The 21,725-nt window shown below is 37.2% G+C and overlaps 1 protein-coding gene across 3 annotated transcripts in view; it reads right to left on the bottom strand.

The window, feature by feature from the left end:
* The window catches only part of nbn (nibrin), an 83,023-nt gene that overhangs the window by 6,272 nt on the left and 55,026 nt on the right, over positions 1 to 21,725 (bottom strand). For 2 of the 3 annotated variants that reach the window (XM_039736262.1, XM_039736261.1), the window contains exons 12-16: positions 21,059 to 21,151; positions 20,813 to 20,902; positions 17,317 to 17,475; positions 16,962 to 17,075; positions 15,598 to 15,647 (exon numbers count right to left, since the gene is read on the bottom strand). In XM_039736262.1, the coding sequence (XP_039592196.1) occupies positions 15,598 to 15,647; positions 16,962 to 17,075; positions 17,317 to 17,475; positions 20,813 to 20,902; positions 21,059 to 21,151 (506 nt within the window). The remainder of the gene's footprint in view (positions 1 to 15,597; positions 15,648 to 16,961; positions 17,076 to 17,316; positions 17,476 to 20,812; positions 20,903 to 21,058; positions 21,152 to 21,725) is intronic. The other variant, XM_039736263.1, reaches the window with a different exon arrangement.

Here is a 21,725-nt window from a genome sequence, read left to right as displayed (position 1 = left end):
CGCTGCACTGATTCTTTGGTCAGCCTCATGATTTCCTCTTTTCTCACTTATAAGCAAAGCTTTTACCTAAAAAGAAAGCTCTCTTTTTTCTGAGAGAGGACTAGGAACTTGGATATGCAAAAATGGAGATTTGCTTATACAGTGGAACCTCCGTCCATGAACGTCTCTGAACACGTACAAATCGGGTTACGACCAAAAAGTTTGCCAAATTTTTGCATCTGTTCACGACAACACACTTGGTTGACGAACAAGCCAGTTTCCCTTCCGGTTCGTACACACCAATGATTTCCGCGCGTGTTCAGTCTCTCCCTGTGCATTTGCTGTGAACTCTTTGTGCTCTTCTTCGTTTCCCTTCTGGTTCGTACGGGCTGATGATTTCTGCACGTGTTCAGTCTCTCCCTGTACTGTACAGTACATTGTTCTCGGTGCATCACACAGACGGACTCTCCCTCAAAACTGTAACCTCCTCTCAACCCAGCTTCCTCCTGTGGCATAGCAGGTCCACAGCTCCCATCAAAAAGGCCAGTTTTAATAAATAATCACCGCACTCACGGCTTAGCGAGGGGCTGTGGTGGTTTGTGTAGCAAGTTCATAAGTGAATAATGGTTTGGCAGGAGACAACAATGAGTGGTCATAAACAGTGCAGTTACACTGTGTTGCCTGAAACACTGATATTTATTTAAAAGTGACATTTGCATTGTATACAATATTATATGGTAAGCACATTGCACTATGATTTTCACATTTCTCGCTCTTTGCATTGTAATGATCACAAAACCTGGGGAAGGCTGGAATTTCTTGTTGCTTTTGGCACTGTGCACATGCAGCTGGTTAATTGCTTAATATTGGGAATGGGATTTCAGACGCATAGCAATTGTTTCCTTGTTTTATGTTTGATGCTGTGTGCTCTTACTCTTTTTGTCCAACCCAACCCCTGCCTTGTACCTGATGCTGGTGGGACTGACTCTAGTACCCTGTGACCTTGCATTATACTAGGCTGGGCAGAAAAAGTCATTAACACAAAATGCTCAGCTTAGGTCTTAATAAAATAATGCATCTGCACAGTAACGTCACCTGCTCTGAAATGATTTATATGACTAATTAAAATATACAAATATATTATGTTAAATGCAGTAAGAGCTTTGGTAAATTGAATTTAACATGGACCATAAAGTCATAAACAACTTTTCTCAATATACTTACCACTCCTCCTTTCTCTGTCTCTTTAGAAGAATGGTCATTTTTACTGATGTGGGTTAGTTTAGCTCAAAGGAAGTACCCTCTATGAAAATACGTTGGTTCCTTATAAACATTCTTCTGTATTATGTAACAAAAAGTAGCAAGTAAAAGGAAAATTGTGCTTCTTTGTTTTAATACATAAGAGAAATAGATAAAAATCGATTATAATTTGTGTTCCTTTATCACTTATTGAATTTTTATTTCCAGAATAACTATTAAAATGTTTTAAACTGCTATTTGCCCATCCATCTTAGTCCACCACCCATTTCTTCAAATGCAGTACCACAGGTTTTAAAAACAATTTTTTGAATATGGTAGTTAATAATCTCAAAATGTATTAAGTCAAGAATTCAAAAAAAAAAAAAAATAAAAATCATAAAAAAGCCTGTGTCCTATGAAAGCTGACATCTGAGATCAAAGTTTGTGGAGATCTTCCCTTTACACAGACTGGTCTTTAGTTTAATTATACGCCTTAATGATCCTGACCTGTGATCAAAGCTAATGCTGAATAAATAAGTCAAACTCATTTTGTCATCTGGCTTTATCCTAAAATTTGCATATTATATCTTGTACTGTACGTATTGTGTACATTTGAAGAAATGGAGAACAGCGAGAGGTCTGGAAGAAATACTTTTTGAATGAAGCTTTATACAATGAAATCACTTTCATGTGTAGTTCAAAGACCTACAAGTGTCTGGGGATTTATCTGTGCTATCACTCTGGGATTAGGTTTATACTGCTGAGACTGCAATCATGCACCACGGTGCAATCCTATTAATAAACCTTCCCATGGATGCAAAGCTGTATGAAAAGGCAAATTTAGATTTGTGCTATCCCCATTTATGTCTTTTCAAACTTTGATTTCAATTTAAAAGATGTATTCATCAATAAATAAGGCAAAATCTAAAACAACGAAAAACTGATGAAATGAGAAGTTTTAGCATACAGAGCAACCCTTAATGTCTTTTATGTGGAGGAAATTACTAAAGGACTATAAATGAACAGATCCAATACATTAGTTATTTCATATTTTTTTATGTAAAAATCATGAAGGTCTAACTTCCTAATAAACGTGTTTATACAGTGGAAGAAATAAGTATTTGATCCCCTAATGAATTTGTAAGTTTGCTCACTTACAAAGAATGAACAGTTTCTAATGTTTATGGTAGTTTCATTTTAATGGAGAGAGACAGAATGTCAACCATAAATCAAGAAAAAAAACAAATTATATAAAAATTATTAATTGATTTGCATGTCATTGAGAGAAATAAGTATTTGATCCCCTATAACCCAGCCAGAATTCTGGCTCCCACAGATTGGCTGTGTGCCTGTGTTGCACACAGAGTACAATCAATCAATCGATCAATTACAGATACTCTGGATCTCAACTAGTTATGTGTAAAAAGCACACCTGTCCACAGAATCAATTTCTTCCATTCTAACCTCTTCACCACCATGGGCAAGATCAAAGAGCTGCCAGGGACAAGATCGTAGATCTGCACAAGGCTGGAATGGGCTACAAGACCATCAGCAAGATGCTTGGTGAGAAGATGACAACTGTTGGTGTGATTATTCTGAAATGTAAGAAAGATAAAATGCCCATCAATCGCCCTTGGTCTGGAGCTCCATGCAAGATCTTGCCTAGGATGATCATGAGAAAGTGAGGGATCAGCCCAAAACTACACGGGAGGAGCTTATTAATGATCTGAAGGCAGTTGGGACCACAGTCGCCAAGAACACCACTGATAACACACTTATGACGCTAACAGATTGAAATCTTGCAAAGCCTGCAAGGTCCTCTTGCTCAAGAAGGCACATGCACAGGCCCAGATATTCACTGCCAAACTTAAGACAAACCTGATAGTTAAGATAACAATTTCCTCCTATATCATGACTATAAGTACTTCTTACTGCCAAAAAGAAAATTTCCCAAACAATCATGCTGTTAATACTATGCTTTCAGGTAAATACTCTATACTTTGGGTGATAAGCTGTGCTAGTTTTGCACTTTTTAGAATTTTTTTTTTTTGTATTAAGTTATATTTTGGTCTCATCTTTCATCTATAATAATAAAAGGCAAAGCCCTCACTGACTGACTGACTGACTCATCACTAATTCTCCAACTTCCCGTGTAGGTAGAAGGCTGAAATTTGGCAGGCTTATTACTTACAGCTTACTTACAAAAGTTAAGCAGGTTTCATTTCAAATTCTACATCGTAACGGTCATAACGGGTCGACAACGTCCGCCATGTTGAACTTTCTTATTTATGGCCCCATCTTCACAAAATTTGGTAGGCGGCTTCCTAACTGAAACCGATGTACTTACTTATTTTCGATGGTATGACGCCACTGTCGACCGCCATATTGAACTTTCCAACGTCACCAATTTTCAAACTTCCTGTGTAGGTAGAAGGCTGACCCCATCTTCACGAAATTTGGTAGGTGGCTTCCCTGCGCTAACCAAAACCGATTTACGTACTTATTTCGGTGGTATGACGCCACCGTCGGCCGCCATATTGAATTTTCCAAACGTCACTAACCCTTTAACTTCCCGTGTAGGTAGAAGGCTGAAATTTGGCAGGCCCATTCCTTACAGCTTACTTACAAAAGTTAAGCAGGTTTCATTTTGAAATTCTACGCGTAACGGTCATAACGCTCAACAACGTCCGCCATATTGAACTTTCTTATTCATGGCCCCATCTTCACGAAATTTGGTAGGCAGCTTCCCTGCGCTAACCAAAACCAATGTACATACTTATTTCGGTGGTATGACGCCACTGTCAGCCGCCATATTGAACTTTCCAACCTCACTAATTCTCCAACTTCCCGTGTAGGTAGAAGGCTGAAATTTGGTACTTATTTCAGTGGTATGATGCCACTGTCGGCCGCCATATTGAACTTTTAATGGAAACCGATGTCCGTACATATTTCGTTGGTATGACACCACTGTTGGCCGCCATATTGAACTTTTCAACAGTCTTTGTTACTTATGGGCCCATCTTTAAGAAATTTAGTACACGGGTTCCAAACGCTAACTGAATCCTACTTACGTAAATATATATGTCCATAGCCTGCAGCTCGGTCACCGTGTGAGGCGGCGTTGGGTATATGTTCGATATACCTGTATCCCACAATTTCTTCTCAAAACATTTTTGCAAATTGAAGATCAGCACCATAGATACCATATATTGCTATATTTTCTCACATTAATAAGATGAAATATCAAAATGTAACAAATTTATTAATAAGCTACTGTATGTGTCAAAGAGACATCTCAAATACCATGTTTTTCCCAACCATTTTTATTGTATGTCTCCTCTGTTTTTGAGTTTCCATTGCATATACTGCTTTCAAAACCTTTCCTGCTTTTCTGGCATCATAGTCTGTCAAACACACACATTTCTATTTTCCCCTCTCTCCCATCAGAAAAGACAAAGCTCTTAATTTATTACCTCGCAAATCATAGATCGTAATACATGTACATGTTTATATTATATAAACTAGCAAAATACTTGCGCTTCGCAGCGGAGAAGTAGTGTGTTAAAGAAGTTATGAAAAAGAAAAGGAAACATTTTAAAAATAACGTAACATGATTGTCAATGTAATTGTTTTGTGACTGTTATGAGTGTTGCTGTTATCAAGGATTTGATTATCATTATTTCTTTCAATCAGGTTCGTATTTGGAGGATGTGCTGTGTTCAAGTTATATTACGTGTTTGTCAACCATCGTAAAGATAACAGGTTTCATTCATCGAAGTGTTCACTACCCAAATCGGTACTCGTGAATCTAAGATGTTTAACAGGCATTCCCGGTATTAAGTTGTGGATTTGACTGCAAATATTTAGCGGCAGCGTGTCTATGAACTTAATTTAAACTTAAAATTTACACCTTGCTTTCCTATTGATATGTCTACAAAGGCTTGTTCCTTTCTTACTGCATCAATAAACAGCTCGTCTTCCTCTTTATCTGAGACATCACACACTGCATGCACGGGTTTACCTTTCCCAGTCCTGCAAACTTTAGTGAAGTGGTTCAATTTACCACATTTTTTACACTGTCTTCATTTAGCTGGACATTGACTTTTTCCACCGTGTGCTTTGTTTACGCAGTACCTGCACTTATTAATATGCTTGTATGCGTCACAGGCTTCTTATTCTTTTGCTGCCTTCTCAATTGTGTAATGCGTTTTTTGTTCAGCGCTCTTTGGAGGTCTTGCTTTTTGTGTGCATACTGTGTTCACAGTCAGTTCACGTGAGCAGCTCAGAGTACATGCATCGAAGGTTCTCAGCTGTGGTTGTGCTATCTCGTGTGATCTTGCGATGTCCACAGATTTATTTAAAGTTAGCTCAGACCCGGCACTTCAAAGTTTCTCTCACACTTTCGCTGAGTTTGTGCCAAACACTATTTTATGCCTGACCATCTCATCTTCGTTTGCATAAGCACAGTCCTTCACCATTAATTTTAACTCCTTTACAAAGTGATCAAAAGTCTCGTTTATACCCTGCGTCTTCTCATTAAACATGTATCTCGCGAATATCTTGTGCGATCTTGCGATGTCCACGGCTTTATTTAATGTTAGCTCAGACCTGGCACTTAACAGTTTCTCTCGCACCTTTGAACAGTTTCTCTCGCACTTTTGCCGAGTTTGTGTCAAACACTATTCTTTCCCTGACCATCTCATCCTCGTTTGCATAAGCACAGTCCTTCACCAGCAATTTTAACTCCATTACAAAGTGATCAAAAGTGATGAATGATTGAAAGATGAATTCCAACATTGCAAACTGCTGTTTCTTAAAGAAACAAGACACAAAGTATAGTAATTACACAAGGACAGAACAGAACACTAAACTAGATGAGAAAACTCAACACCATAAAACTTAATCATTCAGACAGACTTTCTCACAGTGATTAAGAAGCTCAATTCATCTACTAAACAAACATAACATGATCACTAATGCAATTTACACCATACCTGATGCACAGACATTGAAGAAAGGGGGAAAAAAAAGAAAAGAAAACAAAACAAAAATACACATAGGAATACTGCGGTTTTATTCCTGCTTATAATATTTCAGTAGCAGAGTGTGTGTAATGAATGGATGAGGGCTTCCATGCTGTGCTGACATCTCACTTCTGGTGTGATGTGAATTATTGGCTAGTGTAAGTTATTTGATCACAGACAAAAGTATGAGCATTTTCTGGGTGCAAGTTAAGAAGGCAAAAACATTCTCTGCAATGCAGTAGTCACTGCAACTCTTACCTCCAAAACCCCTGCCATTGCATCTGTAGCATGTCTGCTCATAAAATATACAACAGAACAGCAAACATTTTGTAGACCTTTGCTTAGAAGGGGCCATTTTTGCCAGGAAAGAACAAGAGCACACTGCATGTGCTGAATGTGCCAGGGCAGCCTTTTCATATGCAGTATTGTTTTTTTTATCTTTAGATGCTGTAACACCTTAACTGTCACCCTGGGAAAATTAAACAGTTTCCAAAAAAACAAGCCTAAACCCTACCATCACTGACAAGCTATGCGGGCAGAGTTGTAGAAAATTCTATAAAAGTACTGAACATTGCAATAATGGCTTTTGCATATTGATTGTGGTTAAATATCGAATCAAATTGAAATCTTGCTATATTGCCCAGCCTTCCAAGGAGCGGTGAGTTAGCACCATAAATCTATGCTGCTCCATTAAGGATGTATTTGGTCTCAAACATGAGCTTTAGTCTTGCTGGGTGAACAATTTTAAACTGCAAAATTAATAATTTACAATTATTTGACCAAAACCTGTAATTGCAAATATTAGTTTTGATTAAGTACTACAATAAAATATATACTTTGTTTTGTGGGTAGCACTGTTGCCACGCAGTAAGGAGACCTGGGTTCACTTCCCAGGTCCTCCCTGTGTGGAATTTGCATGTTCTCCCCGTGTCTGCGTGGGTTTCCTCCGGGTGCTCCAGTTTCCTCCCACAGTCCAAAGATATTCAGGTTAGGTGCATTGGTGATCCTAAATTGTCCTTAGTGTGTGCTTGGTGTGTGGGTGTGTATGTGTGTGCACCCTGCCCAGGTTTGTTCCTGCCTTGCTCCCAATGCTGGCTGGGATTGGCTCTAGCAGACACCCGTGACCCTGTGTTAGGATATGGCGGGTTGTAAAATGACTGACTGACTTTATTTTGTGTTATCAGCTGCATATACTGTACTGTGTATACACACAGTACAGTAGAAGCTCAATTTAGCAGTCTTCTAGGGCAGGGGTGCCCACACGTTTTTGGTTTGCAAGCTACTTTTAAAATGACCAGGTCAAAATGATCTACCTACATTAAAAATGCTATATATATATATATATATATATATATATATATATATATATATATATATACACTAATAAAAGGCAAAGCCCTCACTCACTCACTCACTCTCACTCACTCACTGACTCATCACTAATTCTCCAACTTCCCGTGTGGGTGGAAGGCTGAAATTTGGCAGGTTCATTCCTTACAGCTTCCTTACAAAAGTTGGGCAGGTTTTATATCGAAATTCTACGCGTAATGGTCATAACTGGAAGCTGTTTTTCCATTTACTGTAATGGAGATGAGCTTGAACGCCGTGGGGAGTTTCGTGTGACATCATCACACCTCCCACGTAATCACGCAGTACATAGAAAACCAGGAAGACCTCAAAAAAGCGCTGAAGAAAACATGCATTATATAATTGAGAAGGCAGCTAAACAATAAGAAGCGAAGCGAGTGACATATACAACCATATTCATGAGTTCTGCTACTGAAACAAAGCACGATGTAAACCTACACTTTAAATTAAGTTCATAGACAGGCTGCGCTGGCGTTTGTAATTTAGTGCCTGCCCATATAAGGCCGTCCGTCAGCGGCAATCCAATAGCAAACTCCACTAAATATTCACGGGTGAAGGACTGTGCTTATGGAGAGGAAGATGAGATGGTCAGGGTGGTGTTTGACACAAACTCAGCGAAACTGCGAGAGAAAGTTTTAAGTGCCAGGACTAAGGTAACATTAAATACAGCCATGGACATAGCACGAGATGGCACCAGCACAGCTGGGAACCTTCGATGCATGTACACCGAGTGGCTCACGGAACTGACGCAGTGCACAGATAAAAGCAACAGTTCCAAAGAGCGCTGAACAAAACCGAATTACACAATTGAAAAGGCAGCAAAAATATGAAGCGTCTGATAAGCATATTCATAAATCCAGCTACTGCGGAAACAAAGCACACGGTGGAAAAGTCAATGTCCCGCTAAAGGAAGACAGTGTAAAAAACCCGTGCATGCAGTGTGTCAGGTCTCAGATAAAGAAGAAGACGAGCTGTTTATTGATGCAGTAAGAAACGAATCGATGAATGAAACCTGTCATCTTTACAACGATTGACAAACACGGAATGTAACTTGAACACAACACATCCTACAAATACGAACCTGATTGAAAGAAATAATGATAATCAAATCCTTGATGACAGCAACACTCAGTAACACTCACAAAACAAATACTGTATATTGACAGTCATGTTACGTTATTTTTAAAATGTTCCCTTTTCTTTTCTAGCTTTTTAACACACTACTTCTCGCTGATACGCGGGTATATATATATGTATATATATATCCGATCTACATACTGAATAATGGATACTTTATTCGCCATCAATGATTGTTTTGGTAAAGCCATACTCAGTGTATTCATTAGATGAACGGTAAAAAAGTAAGAGCGAGGGGAGGATGCAGGCTGTAGTGCTTGCGTCAACTCTATCTGAATTGCGCGATCACATTTGAAAAATATATCTTTTCAAGTTCTATTTAGTCCATATGTGTCAAACTCAAGGGCCACGGGCCACATCCGCCCGGCGTAATTATATCCGCCCCGAGATCATTTTATATACTGTATTATTGTTATTAATGGCCCGGTATATGAAGCGCTGGTAACACAATAAACTACAGATCCCATAATGCAGCGCTTCAGCTGCCTTGCCAACACTTACCGCGTTAATCAAGTCTAGCTTATGATGCTGCAAGTTATTGCGAAGCTAGCTCACACGATGCTGAAGAGAAAAGTTGATTCTGAAAATAGAGCCTTTAAAAACCGATGGGAGGCTGAGTATATGTTTACTGAACCCGTGTGTCTCATTTGTGGAGCTAATGTGGCTGTAATTACAGAATTTAATCTAAGACGGCACTATGAGACAAAACATCAGGGTAACCTGAATGCAATGCAGAAGATACAGAAAGCAGAATAATTAAATAAGAATCTGACACTTCAGCGGACGTTTTACCCGTGCACAATCACAAAGTGATTTCAAGTGAAGCTGCTTTTATGGGAGACACAAATGCACCTTGCCCCACTTTCCCTGTTGCCAAGTAATGTTAAACCAAGTCGTCACTACGGTGTTCCCAAATCGCACTTTGCTGATAAACTGAGCGCACTGAGTTTGCACGCGCTTTGGTGACTTTGAAGAACAAAAAAAGTCCGTCTACATGCGGCTCGAACCTTGTGCATGTTTGGTAGCACATATCTGTGTGAGAAGCTCTTCTCAGTGATAAAGACTAACAAAACAGCACACAGGAGTCGCCTCACTGATGAGCACCTGCAATCCATCCTGAGAATCTCCACAACACAGAACCTCACACCAAACATAAACGAACTTGTTGCCAAAAAAAGATGCCAGGCGTCCAGCTCTAAAATGACATATGAGCAAAGACAACTGAATGATTTGATTTGTTATTGCTGAAAGGAACACATTTTATTTATATTTCCAGGTTTTGTTATGCAGCATGTTCATATTTGAATTTGTATAATTTTGACAGGATATATTTTTATGGAGAGCAAAATCTTTTGGGATATTTAAAATCTAAGTTTATTTTTATATAAAATTACATAAGAGTAAAGAAATTTGAATGTTTGTTCTTTTAATGTTTACTTTATTTCTAACTTGTATAATTTAGACAGGATATATTTTTATGGAGAGCAAAATATTATAAGTTGTTTAAGGTTTGAGTTGATTTATTCAGGAATAATATTCCTGTCTGTTTATACCATTCCTACCAAAGATATTTCTGTCGACTAAATAAAAATTCCTTCTATTTAAAATTTAAATAGAACTTGAACAAATACGATAGTTCATAATATCCACGCAGACTTGCACGTAAGAGCGAGAGTTATCCATTTTAACAAGCAGCGTATTGCACTGATCCGAAATAGCTGTGTGTGTATATATGTAGATATGTATGTATATGTATATATATGTTTATATATGTGTGTGTATGTATGTGTATATATGTAGATATATATGTATATATGTGTATATGTATAGATATGTATATATATATATGTTTATGTGTGTGTGTGTAAATATATATATATATATATATATATATATATGACAACAACACTCATCACTCACAACAGTGACAAAACAATTACATTGACAATCATGTTACGTTATTTTCAAAATGTTTCCTTTTCTTTTTCATTGCTTCTTTAACACACTACTTCTCCGCTTCTCCTCTTTAATAAAAGCCCTGTGTGCGTGCAAGTGTCCGTGTGTGTGTGTCTTCTGGTGAAGTGCGCATTCACGGGCCGTGACGCACATTGCACCGTGCCCCGCCCATGAGCACGGCACCTTGGACACACACTCGAAGCTGGGCACACAGTGAATGGCCTATCCGCGGCAGCACATAATAAGCAAATAAAGCACACACATTGGAAGCTGGGCACACAGTGAATGGCCTTGCCGCGGCAGCGCATGATAAGTAAATAAAAGACATCATTGCTGGTGAGAGTGCTGATTAGGTAGTCGTAGCTGTGCAAATAAAATCCGTTGCTGGGGAGACGCCACACATAAAATAATCAGCTACACGCCAGCACGGATTAAAATACTTGCTGGGGTACTGCACAGTACTTGCTGGGGAGACGACACAGTCACGATTATCAACTGCACACCATGCAATACATCAGTTGCTGGGGACACTCTGCTGATTGAAAATTAAAGTCATAGGCCTATTACGGACATCAAAGCCAGTATTATTGTCAGAGAAAATTACAGGCATTTTACGGAAATACAAACCAGTATTACTGCGAGAGAAATTTAAAGGCACACTGACGCATATTACAGCCACATACAAGCCAATATTACTGTAAGAGAAAATATTACGGACATACTGTATCTACTAACAACATGCCACCCAAAATAAAAAAGCACACATCAAGCAGGACAAAAGACACAGACAATCAAATCCTATATAAGCAACATCTCCTGGAAGAACGGTCAGCTCAACAAGTAAACATCAACAAAAGAAATAAAGACAAAGAAAAATACGAGCAAATAGATCGATTGAAGAAAAAGAAAATGAGCGTCAGAAAAACGCTAAAAGAGAAAGACTCAGAAGAGGAAACCTTACAAAAAGTTGGCATTTACTTGCCAGAACAAGTATTCAGGCACGGTCAGTTATATGTGGCATTATCAAAAGTTAGAAGTTTTCCAGATGTTGTTGTCAAGGTTGTAGATGGTTCTGAACAAGGCAAACTCTTGCCAAACTCAGAAAGAATATTTACAAGAAATGTTGTCTGTAATGAAACTTTATAAAAAAATTTCATGAGGTAAAAAAATTGAAAATTTTTCCTAAATATCTTCTTCAGATATTGTATATTACAGATTATTGCAAAGTTTTACACTAATGCAATATTAATTATACTTACTGTATTATCATATACGTTTCTATTTTATTTTTATTATTATTTTACTTTGGGCTTCTTGCAAAAATATTTGACAAAAAAAAATTAAGACGAAACAAAATGAGGTCAACGTCCCTTGCCATTTAATATAGACTGGTCCTACTAATGTTTATGCAGTACTGTTCTAGCGCCCATTATTGTAACGGGCTTAATGTCTAGTATACATATACATACATATATATACATATACATATATATATATATATATATATATACACATACATATACATACATATATATACATATACATACATATATATACATATATATATATATATATATATATATATATATATATATATATATATATATATATATATATATATATATATATATATATATATATATATATATATATACACACACACTGAGTATCAGAGGTGGGTAGTGTTATACTACATGTTTCTTTATGTCACTATATCTGGACAATACTGTTATGAGTTTTATTCACATGTGCATGTTAACTGTGGCACACAGGGGCTCAGCAGTTAGAAGTGCTAGCCAAGCATTGGATTAGATAGCCTAAGACAACTGGAGGCTTGTATAGTCAGCTTAAACACAGGTTAGGGTATTTCTGTCCTTTATCAGCACAAATCTTCTTTCCTTATTGGGAGAATGAGAATCGGCATGTAAGCACTATGATATGTCTGTATTTTGGGGAAGAGGAATTCAGCCCTTGTTTGGAGACAGAGAAGACCAGCAAATGAAGCAAGACATTATAAAAGGTCTGGACAGTGGCCAGACCCTTCGAGGCTGTGCCGACACAAGGTGTTGGAAAACCTCCCAGCGTAGGGACGGAGAAAATGGCTGACTGTGTTGATCCAGATTCCCACCTGGATAAAAGTCTGTCCATATGCCTCCCGTCTGTAACGCGAAACGCCAGTAAATGTAAGCTAAAAGATATTTTGTCTCATGTGATTCTTGTACCGCCGTAATCACTATGGGAGGGATATCGCCTTTTCTGGTATATTATGATATTGTTTAATTATTTAATAAGCCACAATATTAAAAGAACACATTTCCAAGAGAGCTAATGCCTCTGTAGGAAACAGGTAGTTACGAGTTACATTTACTCCGTCACATTTATTTCCAAGAGTAGTTTTACTACACCATACTTTTTACTTTTACTTGAGTACATTTGTGAAGAAGAAAGGCTACTCTTACTCCGCTACATTGGGCAACACTCGAATCTTTACTTTTTTTCCATTAGATAAAGTCTGACAGACAATTTTCAATCTGCTCTGTGTAGTGTATGCTGTCAAGCTGCAAACACGCCTTCCACTGCGTCTTCAGCTCTGACGCGAGGTTTTGGATTTTCCCCAAATCAGGGCGCTGCAGCTTTGAAGGCAGATGTTGCACTTTTCGTTTGAAAGCATTAACTGAGCTAATCATATTGACCATGGTTTTCTCTTTCCTTGCAGCTGTAAACTAAGCTCATTCAACATGATGGTCAGATCGGAAAAAAAAAATGCCAAGTCTAGTGGGCATTGATCGTTATTAAGTTGCTTGTATTCAGCATGTTTAATGACAAGGATAAACTCCTTTTTCTCCGGCCAAGGGTCTTGAAATCTCAGCAGGAATTTCTCCCTATCCATCTGCCTAAATGAAGGCATCTTTTATCCTCTCTCCATTTGGAAGGACTTCTTATGCTTAATAATAGAGTGACTCACCTGGAACAATGCTTCGGTGTGTCTGCCTTTGCTTTTGAATTCAGCCGAGTGAAAAATGATGGCTGTCCGATTAACTGCGATTTTAGTTTCCTCTCCTTTCTCTTTCTCAGATCACTTTTCGGAAGGAAGTCAGTTTCATAGTTTTTATGAACAGTTCGAAAGTGCCTTTCCACATTTTCCTTCTTTGGAGTAGCAATGATAGATTGACAGATCAGACAAATGCACTTCGATTGTGACATTGTGAGAGAAAAAAATCCTCTTCCAATTCCACATCCAGCACATATCCTCTTAAACAATTTTTTTTTTAAATCCCTTCTTTTGTGCCATTTATATAATATACTGGAATACACATACATCATCAAAGAATCCAAAAAGGACATTACTGCGTACTACATCCTTATAGAGTATTTGCACATTATCTGTTACATACGTAAGATATGACAATACTGCAACAGCACAGATACCCTGCCATACATAGGGTTTAGGTATAGCATAAATGTCGAAGGATACTTGACCAAATGCTAAGTGCAACCTATGACCAAAGGTTAGGAGACTGGTTCAATCACTGATGGCAACTGTGTTCAATTAGGAAGCCCAGCTATCTGCAAACTTGCTGCTTTTCCATTAAGTCCCAGGCAGTCAGTCTGTTTTTATTGCTTTGCGCCCTCCCCCACCATAACCTATCATCTATGGGGGAGCAAAAGCTTTAGATTCATTAAAAATTTCAATCTCGGTTTTCAATGGATTTCGATGTTCTAGGGTCCCTCAATACCAAAAACATTGATATATCAATGATGGATGTGTGTGTGTGTGTGTGTGTGTGTGAGGACGGTTTACAGTTAAAACAGCTGGACGGAAAAATAGCAAACTCAAAACTTAAGCCTGCTATGAGATGATGATGTGCCGATTAGTTTTCCATCCAAATCATGCAAAACAAACCGGCACTCTAGAGGAACATTCAAATATTGAAATACTGCAATATGAATTCTTCTTGTTAATTGCTACCGTAATGACCTAATTTATGATCAGAAAGATAAGCATCAGAGGTAATTATTGAAATGTTATAGAATAGTTCAGGTAACTTGGTTCCTGGGGGACAAAGCCTACTGACGTTCACATACAAATTTTTTGGTACTAAAACAACTAAAAAAGTATCAGGTGATCTAGAGTCAACATTACTTATGCTCCTCAATATTCTGGGAGCTGTTAAAAACAGAAGATAAAGAAATTCCAATTTTTTTAAAAGATGATAGGAATCAAACTTCTAAAAATGCATTCAGGACAGTCACCTGCATGATGCAAGTCTCTCAGATTCGCCAATGCATTCACACTTAGTGAATGTATGTATATGTGATGGGATACAACACTCATTTGCAGTTTGCAGTAGTCTGTATATGGGAAAGCCCAAACTCCAACATAACAGGAGTACTAAATGGAATGTAGTGATCGTCACAAATGCATTTAATAAACAGTTAATTGCAGCACTATCTGAAAACAACATTTATATTTAAGGTTATTCAACATAACTTCATTTGAGTTCTGGTGAGTTACCTTGCTGAATGACTCTGAATGACACTAGTTTAATGCATTATCCATTAAAATGGTTGTGTGCACAATTACAACACCTATGTATGCAAGGGTTTTAATATTTTAAAATTTTTTTTGTACAAATGATTGATTTGTTTTTCAAGTAAATAGTGGTGCTTACAAGATCTTTTTAAAAGAAAAAAGATATATGATTTGTCTTCATTTCAACCTTTTTATTAATATAAGCCGACATATCAGCAAGCGTTTGTAAAGTTTTTAGTCATTGAATGTTCTTTTAACTGGAAGCACTTCTTTAGCTAAAATTAAGAAGGCTTAACATAACTATTTCATTATTCATGCAACATTAAAAATAACAAATTTAAAACATGCAAAAAAACATACCTGAAAAGATCATCTGCAAGAGATTCCTCTCTAGCATATTGACTTTGTTCCTGGAAATAACAAAAAAAACACATACACATAAGGAATATGGTCTTCTTTTTCAGTTACTTTTAGCTGCAGTAGAGATACTGTATCCTCCTCTCTATCAACTAATTTTTAGATCCTGTTTTCTGAATTTTAACTCATGGCATTTCAGAGCTTGTCTCAGAAGTATTAGGTGCAATGCAAGAAAACCTCAGATAAGATCCATTACAGTCACCAATCAGCATAAAACAGATATCTCTATGATATGTGATGAAATCTGAGAAAATCGATAAAGAAACAGGGACAGCATACAGACACCACAGAAGCAAACAAAGTCATGTTGGGGAGCATTCATTGGTATAGTGCATTGCCGCACCCACAATACAACGAAACAACTTGGGATCTCGGTTTGCAACTCCCCAGGCAGACACGCGTCCAGTCCCACCCTCTGGAAATGACCCTCTATCTGCTGCAGCCAGGTGTTACGTGGACGACCCCCCTTGGCTTGGTCCAGCCACTCGGGTCCTCAACAATGAGGATCTTACGAGCAGTTTTTAAATTTTTAATAAATTTACAAAAATCTCAAGTAAACTTTTTTCACGTTGTCATTATGGGGTGTTGCGTGTAGAATTCTGAGAAAAAAATGAATTTAATCCATTTTGGAATAAGTCTGTAACATAACAAAATGTGGAAAAAGTGATGCGCTGTGAATACTTTCCGGATGCACTGTAACTACGAAGGTACACATAGGGCAAGAGATATCAAATATGTTAAAGTTTATTCTATTACCTGTCTTCAGCAGGTCATGCGGCTAGTCATATACAAATTAGGATGTCTACAAAGTTCAGACCAACATCTCCATTTGGTTATATCACATGTTTGAATTTTTGCTCTTTGAGTCTGACCCATTATTTATACTTGTAATGGAAAAGTAAGACGCAAAATTAAATGTAAATATTAATAATAATACATTAATGCCATGTTCATGTGCAATGTGATAAGACAGGAAATCTGAGCTTCCCCATATACCACCCTCCTAAGTGGCAGTATTCACAGTATCTGGAGAAAAAAAAAAAAAAAATGCTGGTAATCCTTAATTGATTTTGTATAGATAAAGGAGCAAACCAATACTGACTTCTCCCATAATGTCGACTGGAAATTCACTTGAACACAATGAAATGGGAAGGTGGGACATCACTAATGTTACATTTTCACAGCTTAAGACATGAATTAATTTATATTTGAAAATATGCCTTGCAAGATTCGTCTGTGTAGTTTCTTTTTTTTAACTAGGTCACAGCATTTAAGGTAAAAGAGCAAAGATTCACGATACACAATACCTCTGCTTCTTGACGTAACCACTCCTCCAGTTCGGAACTCTTTCTTGTGTGATGTGCCACTAAATCAGATCCTCCAATGATGTTGGGAAGCCCAACTGACCCGGGAAAAGGAATCTAGTAAAATGGTATTCAGATAAATTAGACAAACAAATACTGATTTATGTTTGACTGATTCTGTGAAACAAAAGTATGACTTTTTGTAGAATGGACCAAAGCACTGACCACAAAACAACATAATGTGAAAAAAGGGCTAGAACTATTTCCTTGGCAAGCAGCATTACAGTGAAAATAAATCAAGTTTAAAGCAAGAACAATAAAGATAATTTTGTGAATTAATATTTGAACCAACACTAACCTTTTTGAACTTTTTGAAGTTCCTTATGTGTGCTTGACGAGATGTTGCTGAACATGCAGGAGACTGTTTTGGTCTTACGACTAGAGATTTAAATTCAGTCAATAAGAGGTTCCGAAGAACTTCTTCACTATCTTCATTTTTAATATGAACCTGTGAACTCTGCAATAACCACAGATGTAATTTTTCAGACAAAATTAATATATATTTTAAATAACAAAAATGTAAATATATACTTTACATACAGAAACTAATATAGTAAATGTGACAATATACAGTATATTTTCCTTATTACAAAAATTATATATGCATATATTTTTTTCTCCAAAAGTGACACATTTCACATGTTAATATACAGGACATTAAGAGAACGTTTTTATAAACAAAAGATGGCACAACATACAATATTTGGCCTATATATGTGTTAAACCTACACAACACCAAAAACCAGATGAAACAGAAACAGGCTTGTCTTCATGGTGACATGTGCTGTAGTGCCCATGCATCTACCCAACAGTCATAATTTTATATATTTACAGTCTGTTTTAGCATTTCTTATTAGTACGTCCAGATGTATATTTGTTAAACTTTTCCTATATTTTCTATTATGATTACTGTGAAAACTATGGATTCAAGAAATGCACATTATCTATTATACACACTAATGTATGTTACAAAAGGTAGTCTCAAAGAATGTGCTCCAGAAATGAACCACACCGGTTGGGTGTTAAGCTTAAAAAGTTGTATAAAATCTGTATAACTGGAGAACACTGTCATGTGAAGAGGGATATCACTGAAAGCGAAAGATTCTTTATACTGCATCAAGGAATTTCAATTAAAGATCAACCCATAGCTTTTCCAACTCTTCCACTAACATATGTAACTGAAGGGGCTATAACTGTGGTCGAAGCTATCAATTTTAGTAAATAAATGCATTCTTTAACAGTGATTTTTTTATTTTTTTTTTGTAATCAAACCGGTTACCTGGGGTTAAAACAAGGTCATATTTTGTCCTGCACATCACAAAAGGTGAGTAAAGAAGGGTAGCACCAGGAAGATATTTTCTTCTATAATATATCCCTTCACAAGAGATACAAAGTAAAGCAGTCTGTGGGTGCTCCACCTGCTCCCCCATGTTGAACACTCAACAAGTCTTAAACCAATTATCATTGTAACATGACTTCAAAAACTTAAGGAACAAGTGAAGACAAAAACTTGCTTATTGCAATCCCTCATTGTATGTACTATGAAGAGGTTTCTGGCTTTTGAGTGTTTTTTAAGGTTAGGGGCACTATTAACTGGAAAAAAAACAAAAGCATATCACACCACAAAATTCCAGATGAGGAAATCATCATTAAGTAGCAATTAGAAAGTAAAAATGCAAGACAAAATTTCAAGACATGGATGTGGTATACCCTGTCATGTTCAGTGTCCTGAAAGTGAAACCTCAACCTTTTATTAAAGTAACTGAGAAAGACAGAGAGGTGTGCATAAAAAAGTAGAGTAAATCTAAGCCAGAAGAATATAAGCAACATAGCTATTAGAGAAAAGAAAGACCTTGAAGTGCTGACAAGTGGTGACAAGATCTCCTTAACAAGAAGTACTAGGACAGGTTGCTTAGCTGGGGCCAGGGAAGCCACTTAAGTGTGCCATTGAGATTGTGTGTAAATATAAATAGTAAATGCAAGATCAGTTTTAAACATGATACTGTATGCAACACATTAGGCACACTAAAAGGCTGTCACACAAAAATATTAGGCACCTATGATGAGTGGCAGGGTTGGCCGGTTCTTTAAAAAAAATGCATACATCTGTCATTAAAAGCATGTGTGAAGATTATGAGCAAGTCTGCAGTTGCTTTAAATATGAATTAATTATAGTACATGGTGATTAGTATTTACTAGAGAAAAAGAGGGCAGTCTGAGATCTGCAAAGTCAGCTTTATAATTTACAGTGCATCAAGAAAGTATTCACAGCGCATCACTTTTTCCACATTTTGTTATGTTACAGACTTATTCCAAAATGGATTAAATTCATTTTTTTCCTCAGAATTCTACACACAACACCCCATAATGACAACGTGAAAAAAGTTTACTTGAGGTTTTTGCAAATTTATTAAAAATACAAAAACTGAGAAATCACATGTACATAAATATTCACAGCCTTTGCTCAATACTTTGTCGATGCACCTTTGGCAGCAATTACAGCCTCAAGTCTTTTTGAATATGATGCCACAAGCTTGGGACACCTATCCTTGGCCAGTTTCGCCCATTCCTCTTTGAAGCACCTCTCAAGCTCCATCAGGTTGGATGGGAATCATCGGTGCACAACCATTTTAAGATCTCTCCAGAGATGTTCAATTGGATTCAAGTCTGGGCTCTGGCTGGGCCACTCAAGGACATTCACAGAGTTGTCCTGAAGCCACTCCTTTAATATCTTGACTGTGTGCTTAGGGTCGTTGTCCTGCTGAAAGATGAACCGTCGCCCCAGTCTGAGGTCAAGAGCGCTCTGGAGCAGGTTTTCATCCAGGATGAAACGTGACGCCTGGCCTTCACACCAAAGAGTTCAATTTTTGTCTTATCAGACCAGAGAATTTTGTTTCTCATGGACTGAGAGTCCTTCAGGTGCCTTTTGGTACAGGCCTGATTGGTGGATTGCTGCAGAGATGGTTGTCCTTCTGGAAGGTTCTCCTCTCTCCACAGAGGACCTCTGGAGCTCTGACAGAGTGACCATCGGGTTCTTGGTCACCTCCCTGACTAAGGCCCTTCTTCCCTGATCGCTCAGTTTAGATGGCCAGCCAGCTCTAGGAAGAGTCCTGGTTGTTCTGAACTTCTTCCACTTATGGATGATGGAGGCCACTGTGCTCATTGGGACCTTCAAAGCAGCAGAAATTTTTCTGTAACCTTCGAGCCTCGAGACAATTCCTTTGACTTCATGCTTGGTTTGTGCTCCTCAACTATGGGACCTTATATAGACAGGTGTGTGCCTTTCCAAATCATGTCCAATCAACTGAATTTACCACAGGTGGACTCCAATTAAGCTGTAGAAACATCTCAAGGATGATCAGGGGAAACAGGATGCACCTGAGCTCAATTTTGAGCTTCATGGCAAAGGCTGTGAATACTTATGTACATGTGCTTTCTCAATTTTTTTATTTTTAATAAATTTGCAAAAACCTCAAGTAAACTTTTTTCACGTTGTCATTATGGGGTGTTGTGTGTAGAAATCTGAGTAAAAAAATGAATTTAATACATTTTGGAATAAGGCTGTAACATAACAAAATGTGGAAAAAGTGATGCGCTGTGAATACTTTCCGGATGCACTGTACATCCAACTGAACACATACTTTACATGTTTGTGAAACAGTACAAATGAAACATAACTCAAAGTTTGAAGGTATATATTCAATACAAACAATATTTGCACTACTGAAAATCATGACCAATTTGACTAGTTTAGATTAGTTTCAAACATTAAGCTTGATGAATTTGATACTCACAGTTCCACTGTCTTTTTTTAGAAAATGTATGTTTTTATCAATTTCTGCACTATTTGTTGGTGTCTGAATGGAAATACTTGCCGCTGGATGCTGTTTAAAAGAAAAATAATACATTATTCTATAAAATAAAAGATGTGATTTACAATTATCAAACTAATGTAACTTTTCTACAGTGATTAACATCTATAAAAAAAGGATAACTCTGATCAGTTGTCATTAAGTCAGTATGGAAAATCTGCCACTTACAGCTTCAATGTCTCTTTCAGGACACATCAAGATTTTTGTATCATTTTCTGTGTAACTTCTTAGTGTCTGGGTGGAATGATCAGTCAATGGCTGCTATTTGGACAAAAGTGATACACAACAAAGATAAAAAGTATTAAAACAGTTTTGCAAATGTAAAACAAATTTCCATATACTCATTTGAAATTTCCAAATCATATAGACAATGTTGTAAGTGCTATTTGCTAGTTATTTAACTTATATTAAATGTTTCCCTATATAATGCTGCATAGTCTATGGGAGGTTTTCACAACACTCATAAGCTGAACTGAATTGGTATATTCTATTTCTAGCCTCTCTGAAAATACATTATACTCAGTTAGTGACATGCCTTGCCATGTGTAAGGCATGGAGGGCACATGGTTTTAAACTGCCTTATGTGCCCAGTATTATGAAAGACAACATCCTTTACTGCATGTGCAGTGCAATATGTCTAGAGCATACTAAAGAAGAAGAATCTTTAAGTATAGAAACAACAAAAGTTTGACAATAAAAGCTAAGTTTAGAGAAGATTCATTTTTTCTAATTTTTTTGCCTTTTATTCTACATGTGTAATAACCTTTTTTCTTTATTCTTGTGTGGACTATTTGCTTTGAATTTTCTTTTAAAATCTTTTAAAACAAACTTTCGG

Source organism: Polypterus senegalus, chromosome 15, assembly GCF_016835505.1.
Source record: "Polypterus senegalus isolate Bchr_013 chromosome 15, ASM1683550v1, whole genome shotgun sequence".
Lineage (NCBI taxonomy): Eukaryota > Metazoa > Chordata > Cladistia > Polypteriformes > Polypteridae > Polypterus > Polypterus senegalus.
Note: the sequence above shows the minus strand (reverse complement) of the source record. Positions and strands in the feature narration are given on the sequence as shown.